At 45.3% G+C, this 10,054-nt stretch overlaps 1 protein-coding gene across 1 annotated transcript in view; it reads right to left on the bottom strand.

The window, feature by feature from the left end:
• The window catches only part of LOC123738370 (CD9 antigen-like), a 16,993-nt gene extending 7,480 nt beyond the window's left edge, over window positions 1-9,513 (bottom strand). The window contains exons 1-2 of the mRNA XM_045713438.1: window positions 9,308-9,513; window positions 1-77 (exon numbers count right to left, since the gene is read on the bottom strand). The exon at window positions 1-77 is cut by the window's left edge and continues 21 nt beyond it. Of these exons, the coding sequence (XP_045569394.1) occupies window positions 1-45 (45 nt within the window). The 5' untranslated portion in view covers window positions 46-77; window positions 9,308-9,513. The remainder of the gene's footprint in view (window positions 78-9,307) is intronic.
• Window positions 9,514-10,054: the final 541 nt, after the last annotated feature.

Genomic DNA, 10,054 nt, shown 5'->3' with positions numbered 1-10,054 from the left:
TTCCTTGATGGCTCCACAGCAGCCCAGGAACCCAACAACCATCATCAAGGCCCCAGCAGCAATCAGAATGTACACACCTATGGACCACACAGCACATACACCATATATACACCATATACACCATATATACACCATATACACACCTATGGACCACACAGCACATACACCATATATACACCATATACACCATATATACACCATATACACACCTATGGACCACACAGCACATACACCATATATACACCATATACACCATATATACACCATATACACACCTATGGACCACACAGCACATACACCATATATACACCATATACACCATATATACACCATATACACACCTATGGACCACACAGCACATACACCATATATACACCATATACACCATATATACACCATATACACACCTATGGACCACACAGCACATACACCATATATACACCTATGGACCACACAGCACATACACCATATATACACCTATGGACCACACAGCACATACACCATATATACACCATATACACCATATATACACCATATACACACCTATGGACCACACAGCACATACACCATATATACACCATATACACCATATATACACCATATACACACCTATGGACCACACAGCACATACACCATATATACACCATATACACCATATATACACCATATACACACCTATGGACCACACAGCACATACACCATATATACACCATATACACCATATATACACCATATACACACCTATGGACCACACAGCACATACACCATATATACACCATATACACCATATATACACCATATACACACCTATGGACCACACAGCACATACACCATATATACACCATATACACCATATATACACCATATACACACTTATGGACCACACAGCACATACACCATATATACACCATATACACCATATACACACCTATGGACCACACAGCACATACACCATATATACACCATATACACCATATATACACCATATACACACCTATGGACCACACAGCACATACACCATATATACACCATATACACCACATATACACCATATACACACCTATGGACCACACAGCACATACACCATATATACACCATATACACCATATATACACCATATACACACCTATGGACCACACAGCACATACACCATATATACACCATATACACCATATATACACCATATACACACCTATGGACCACACAGCACATACACCATATATACACCATATACACCATATATACACCATATACACACCTATGGACCACACAGCACATACACCATATATACACCATATACACCATATATACACCATATACACACCTATGGACCACACAGCACATACACCATATATACACCATATACACCATATATACACCATATACACACCTATGGACCACACAGCACATACACCATATATACACCATATATACACCATATACACACCTATGGACCACACAGCACATACACCATATATACACCATATACACCATATATACACCATATACACCATATACACCATATACACACCATATACACACCTATGGACCACACAGCACATACACCATATATACACCATATACACCATATATACACCATATATACACCTATGGACCACACAGCACATACACCATATATACACCATATACACCATATATACACCATATACACACCTATGGACCACACAGCACATACACCATATATACACCATATACACCATATATACACCATATACACACCTATGGACCACACAGCACATACACCATATATACACCATATACACCATATATACACCATATATACACCTATGGACCACACAGCACATACACCATATATACACCATATACACCATATATACACCATATACACACCTATGGACCACACAGCACATACACCATATATACACCATATACACCATATATACACCATATACACACCTATGGACCACACAGCACATACACCATATATACACCATATATACACCATATACACACCATATATACACCATATACACCATATACACCATATACACACCATATATACACCATATACACCATATACACACCTATGGACCACACAGCACATACACCATATATACACCATATACACACCATATACACCATATATACACCATATACACCATATACACACCTATGGACCACACAGCACATACACCATATATACACCATATACACACCATATACACCATGTACACACCTATGGACCACACAGCACATACACCATATATACACCATATATACACCACATACACCATATACACCATATATACACCATATATACACCGTATACACCATATATACACCATATACACACCATATACACCATATACACCATATACGCCATATATACACCATATACACACCATATACACACCATATACACCATATACACACCTATGGACCACACAGCACATACACCATATACACCATATATACACCATATATACACCATACATACACCACATATACACCATATACACCATATATACACCATATATACACCATATACACCATATATACACCATATACACACCTATGGATCCCACACCATATACACCATATATACACCATATACACCATACACACCATATAGATCTTAGTGCCGCTTTTGATACCATCGATCACCACATTCTTTTGGAGAGATTGGAAACCCAAATTGGTCTACATGGACAAGTTCTGGCCTGGTTTAGGTCTTATCTGTCGGAAAGATATCAGTTTGTCTCTGTGAATGGTTTGTCCTCTGACAAATCAACTGTAAATGTCGGTGTTCCTCAAGGTTCCGTTTTAGGACCACTATTGTTTTCACTATATATTTTACCTCTTGGGGATGTCATTCGAAATCATAATGTTAAATTTCACTGCTATGCGGACGACACACAGCTGTACATGTCAATGAAACATGGTGAAGCCCCAAAATTGCCCTCGCTAGAAGCCTGTGTTTCAGACATAAAGAAGTGGATGGCTGCAAACTTTCTACTTTTAAACTCGGACAAAACAGAGATGCTTGTTCTAGGTCCCAAGAAACAAAGAGATCTTCTGTTGAATCTGACAATTAATCTGGATGGTTGTACAGTCGTCTCAAATAAAACTGTAAAGGACCTCGGCGTTACTGTGGACCCTGATCTCTCTTTTGAAGAACATATCAAGACTGTTTCAAGGACAGCTTTTTTCCATCTACGTAACATTGCAAAAATCAGAAACTTTCTGTCCAAAAATGACGTAGAAAAATGTATCCATGCTTTTGTTACTTCTAGGCTGGACTACTGCAATGCTCTACTTTCCGGCTAGCCGGATAAAGCACTAAATAAACTTCAGTTAGTGCTAAATACGGCTGCTAGAATCCTGACTAGAACCAAAAAATTTGATCATATTACTCCAGTGCTAGCCTCCCTACACTGGCTTCCTGTTAAGGCAAGGGCTGATTTCAAGGTTTTACTGCTAACCTACAAAGCATTACATGGGCTTGCTCCTACCTATCTTTCCGATTTGGTCCTGCCGTACATACCTACACGTACGCTACGGTCACAAGACGCAGGCCTCCTAATTGTCCCTAGAATTTCTAAGCAAACGGCTGGAGGTAGGGCTTTCTCCTATAGAGCTCCATTTTTATGGAATGGTCTGCCTACCAATGTGAGAGACGCAGACTCAGTCTCAACCTTTAAATCTTTACTGAAGACTTATCTCTTCAGTAGGTCCTATGATTAAGTATAGTCTGGCCCAGGAGTGTGAAGGTGAACGGAAAGGCTGGAGCAACGAACCGCCCTTGCTGTCTCTGCCTTGCCAGTTCCCCTCTCTCCACTGGGATTCTCTGCCTCTAACCCTTTTACAGGGGCTGAGTCACTGGCCTGCTGGTGTTCTTCCATGCCGTCCATGGGAGGGGTGCGTCACTTGAGTGGGTTGAGTCACTGACGTGGTCTTCCTGTCTGGGTTGGCGCCCCCCCTTGGGTTGTGCCATGGCGGAGATCGTTGTGGGCTATACTCGGCCTTGTCTTAGGACGGTAAGTTGGTGGTTGGAGACATCCCTCTAGTGGTGTGGGGGCTGTGCTTTGGCAAAGTGGGTGGGGTTATATCCTGCCTGTTTGGCCCTGTCCGGGGTATCATCGGATGGGGCCACAGTGTCTTCTGATCCCTCCTGTCTCAGCCTCCAGTATTTATGCTGCAGTAGTTTATGTGTCGGGGGCTAGGGTCAGTCTGTTACATCTGGAGTATTTCTCTTGTCTTATCCGGTGTCCTGTGTGAATTTAAATATGCTCTCTCTAATTCTCTCTTTCTCTCTTTCTGTCTTTCTCTCGGAGGACCTGAGCCCTAGGACCATGCCTCAGGACTACCTGGTATGATGACTCCTTGCTGTCCCCAGTCCACCTGGCCGTGCTGCTGCTCCAGTTTCAACTGTTCTGCCTGCGGCTATGGAACCCTGACCTGTTCACCGGACGTGCTTGTTGCACCCTCGACAACTACTATGATCTTTATTATTTGACCATGCTGGTCATTTATGAACATTTAACATTTTAACATCTTGACCATGTTCTGTTATAATATCCACCCAGCACAGCCAGAAGAGGACTGGCCACCCCTCATAGCCTGGTTCCTCTCTAGGTTTCTTCCTAGGTTTTTGGCCTTTCTAGGGAGTTTTTCCTAGGGAGTTTTTCCTAGCCACCGTGCTTCTTTCACATGCTTTGCTTGCTGTTTGGGGTTTTAGGCTGGGTTTCTGTACAGCACTTTGAGATATCGGCTGATGTACGAAGGGCTATATAAAAATACATTTGATTTGATTTGATATACACACCATATACACACCTATGGGTCCCACACCATATACACACCATATACACCATATACACCATATACACACCATATATACACCATATACACACCATATACACACCTATGGATCCCACACCATATACACACCATATACACCATATACACCATATACATACTATATATACACCATATACACACCATATACACACCTATGGATCCCACACCATATACACACCATATACACCATATACACCATATACACCATATACACACCATATACACACCATATACACCATATATACACCATATACACCATACACACCATATACACCATATACACACCATATACACCACATATACACCATATACACACCATATACACCATATATACACCATATATACACCATATACACAACATATACACACACCACACACACCATATACACACACCACATACACACACCATATACACACCATACACACCATATACACACAATATACACACCATATACACACCATACACACACCATATACACACCATATACACACACCACACACACCACACACACACACACACACCACACACACCACATACACACACCGTACACACACCATACACACATACACACACACACACACCACACACACCACATACACACGCCGTACACACACCATACACACATACACACACACACACACCACACACACCACATACACACGCCGTACACACAACATACACACATACACACACACACACACACACACACACACACCACATACACACGCCCGTACACACACCATACACACATACACACACACACCACACACCACACACACCATATACACCATATACACACCATATACACCATATATACACCATATATACACCATATACACACCACACACACACCACACACCACACACACCATATACACCATATACACACCATATACACTATATATACACCATATATACACCATATACACACCACACCACACACCACACACCACACACACCATATACACCATATACACACCATATACACCATATATACACCATATATACACCATATACACACCACACCACACACCATATACACCATATACACACCATATACACCATATATACACCATATATACACCATATACACACCACACACACACCACACACCACACACACCATATACACACCATATACACCATATATACACCATATATACACCATATACACACCACACCACACACCACACACCACACACACCATATACACCATATACACACCATATACACCATATATACACCATATATACACCATATACACACCACACACCACACACACCATATACACCATATACACACCATATACACCATATATACACCATATATACACCATATACACACCACACACACACCACACACCACACACACCATATACACCATATACACACCATATACACCATATATACACCATATATACACCATATACACACCACACCACACACCATATACACCATATACACACCATATACACCATATATACACCATATATACACCATATACACACCACACACACACCACACACCACACACACCATATACACACCATATACACCATATATACACCATATATACACCATATACACACCACACCACACACCACACACCACACACACCATATACACCATATACACACCATATACACCATATATACACCATATATACACCATATACACACCACACACCACACACACCATATACACCATATACACACCATATACACCATATATACACCATATATACACCATATACACACCACACACACACCACACACCACACACACCATATACACCATATACACACCATATACACCATATATACACCATATATACACCATATACACACCACACCACACAGTGAATAACTGCTTTAACCGTTACAAATTATTAAGTCTGATGTTGAAAGTTTTTCTCTAGTCTCACTCTGTCACAAACCACAAGCAAATGGATGCAGGGATGGACACACACACACACACACACACACACACACACACACACACACACACACACACACACACACACACACACACACACACACACACACACACACCCTTGTTTGTTGCAGAGGAAGTGATGTCTTGGTCAACAGATCATTGTGATGTCAGAACAACAACTCCTCCCACTAACGGATTCTGAGACAGTTATTAACATGGCTGCCATTCCTCTGTAACCCTGGTGATATAGCAGCCCTCTGTAACCCTGGTGATATAGCAGCCCTCTGTAACCCTGGTGATATAGCAGCCCTCTGTAACCCTGGTGATATAGCAGCCCTCTGTAACCCTGGTGATATAGCAGCCCTCTGTAACCCTGGTGATATAGCAGCCCTCTGTAACCCTGGTGATATAGCAGCCCTCTGTAACCCTGGTGATATAGCAGCCCTCTGTAACCCTGGTGATATAGCAGCCCTCTGTAACCCTGGTGATATAGCAGCCCTCTGTAACCCTGGTGATATAGCAGCCCTCTGTAACCCTGGTGATATAGCAGCCCTCTGTAACCCTGGTGATATAGCAGCCCTCTGTAACCCTGGTGATATAGCAGCCCTCTGTAACCCTGGTGATATAGCAGCCCTCTGTAACCCTGGTGATATAGCAGCCCTCTGTAACCCTGGTGATATAGCAGCCCTCTGTAACCCTGGTGATATAGCAGCCCTCTGTAACCCTGGTGATATAGCAGCCCTCTGTAACCCTGGTGATATAGCAGCCCTCTGTAACCCTGGTGATATAGCAGCCCTCTGTAACCCTGGTGATATAGCAGCTGATGATACCACTAGCTGAGAGGAGATATTTTAGGCTGTAGGGGTTAGGGGTTAGGGTGTAGGGGTTAGGCTGTAGGGGTTAGGATGTAGGGGTTAGGGTGTAGGGGTTATGGTTAGGATTTAAGGTATAGGGGTTAGGGGTAAGGGTGTAGGGGTTATGGTGTAGGGGTTAGGGTGTAGGGATTAGGGTATAGGGGTTAGGGTGTAGGGGTTAGGGTGTAGGGCTTATGGTGTAGGGTGTAGGGGTTAGGGTGTAAGGGTTAGGGGTTAGGGTGTAGGGGTTAGGGGTTAGGGTGTAGGGGTTAGGGTGTAGGGGTTGGGGTTAGGGGCTAGGCTGTAGGGGCTAGGGTGTAGGGGTTAGGGTGTAGGGGTTAGGGGTTAGGGTGTAGGGGTTAGGGTGTAGGGGGTTAGGGTGTAGGGGTTATGGTGTAGGGGTGAGGGTGAGGTGTAGGGGTTAGGGTGTAGGGGTGAGGGGTTAGGGTGTAGGGGGTGAGGGTGTAGGGGTTAGGGTGTAGGGGTGAGGGTGTAGGGGTGAGGGTGTAGGGGTTATGGTGTAGGGGTTTGGGTGTAGGGGTTAGGGGTTAGGGTGTAGGGGTGAGGGTGTAGGGGTTAGGGTGTAGGGGTTAGGGTGTAGGGGTGAGGGGTTAGGGTGTAGGGGTGAGGGTGTAGGGGTTAGGGTGTAGGGGTTAGGGTGTAGGGGTGAGGGTGTAGGGGTTAGTGTGTAGGGGTGAGGGTGAGGGTGTAGGGGTTAGGGTGTAGGGGTGAGGGTGTAGGGGTTAGGGTATAGGGGTGAGGGTGAGGGTGTAGGGGTTAGGGTGTAAGGGTTAGGGTGTAGGGGTGAGGGTGAGGGTGTAGGGGTTAGGGTGTAAGGGTTAGGGTGTAGGGGTTAGGGGTTAGGGTGTAGGGTTAGGGTGTAGGGGTTAGGGGTTAGGCTGTAGGGGCTAGGGTGTAGGGGTTAGGGTGTAGGGGTTAGGGGTTAGGGGTTAGGGTGTAGGGGTTAGGGTGTAGGGGTTAGGGGTTAGGGTGTAGGGGTGAGGGTGTAGGGGTTAGGGTGTAGGGGGTGAGGGTGTAGGGGTTAGGGTGTAGGGGTTAGGGTGTAGGGGTGAGGGTGTAGGGGTTATGGTGTAGGGGTTTGGGTGTAGGGGTTAGGGGTTAGGGTGTAGGGGTTATGGTGTAGGGGTGAGGGTGTAGGGGTTAGGGCGTAGGGGTGAGGGTGTAGGGGTTAGGGGTTAGGGTGTAGGGGTTAGGGTGTAGGGGTGAGGGTGTAGGGGTTAGGGTGTAGGGGTTAGGGCGTAGGGGTAGGGGTTAGGGGTTAGGGTGTAGGGGTTAGGGTGTAGGGGTTAGGGCGTAGGGGTAGGGGTTAGGGGTGAGGGTGTAGGGGTGAGGTGTAGGGGTTAGGGCGTAGGGGTTAGGGTGTAGGGGTTAGGGTGTAGGGGTTAGGGGTTAGGGTGTAGGGGTTAGGGGTTAGGGTGTAGGGGTTAGGGGTTAGGGTGTAGGGGTTAGGGGTTATGGCGTAGGGGGTGAGGGTGTAGGTGGTAGGGGTTATGGTGTAGGGGTTAGGGTGTAGGGGGTGAGGGTGTAGGGGTTAGGGCGTAGGGGTGAGGGTGTAGGGGTAGGGGTTAGGGTGTAGGGGTGAGGGTGTAGGGGTTAGGGCGTAGGGGTGAGGGTGTAGGGGTTAGGGGTTAGGGTATAGGGGTGAGAGCTCAGTCTTACCGGTGAAGAAGACAACAGGAGAGTCCTCTCCACTGAACAGTCCCTCAGTCCGAGAGTCAAAACGCAGCCACAGCCCTACAGCCAACACTCCTGTTCCTGCCAGCTGATACACACACACACACACACACACACACACACACACACACACACACACACACACACACACACACACACACACACACACACACACACAGAGAGAGAGAGAGAGAAACAATCTTACCCAGATGTGGAATGTTTCCAGGACAGGTGCCAGTTCCTACAGAGCCTGCTTTTCCTTCCACTCCTCCTACTCTGAGGTGAGACGCCTGTCTGCCTGTCTGTCTGTCTGCCTGCCTGCCTGCCTGTCTGTCTGTCTGTCTGTCTGTCTGTCCAGAGCCTGCTTTTCCTTCCACTCCTCCTACTCTGAGGTGAGACGCCTGTCTGCCTGCCTGTCTGTCTGTCTGTCTCCTGTCTGTCTGTCTGTCTGTCTGTCCAATCATCCTTTCTGAGGTGAGCGTCTGTCTGTCTGTCTGTCTGTCTTTAACCGTTACAAATTATTACTAGTCTCACTCTGTCACAAACCACAAGCAAATGGATGCAGGGATGGACACACACACACACACACACACACACACACACACACACACACACACACACACACACACACACACACACACACGCACGAAACAGTTCAGATTTTGGGAACGATACCCAGCACGCACTTATCCTCGAAATATAATAATATAGAAATATAATAATATAGAAATA

This window comes from Salmo salar, unplaced genomic scaffold, assembly GCF_905237065.1.
Source record: "Salmo salar unplaced genomic scaffold, Ssal_v3.1, whole genome shotgun sequence".
In the NCBI taxonomy this organism is placed as follows: Eukaryota; Metazoa; Chordata; class Actinopteri; order Salmoniformes; family Salmonidae; genus Salmo; species Salmo salar.
The sequence above is the reverse complement of the archived record's forward strand: the minus strand, read 5'-3'. Positions and strand labels throughout refer to the sequence as shown.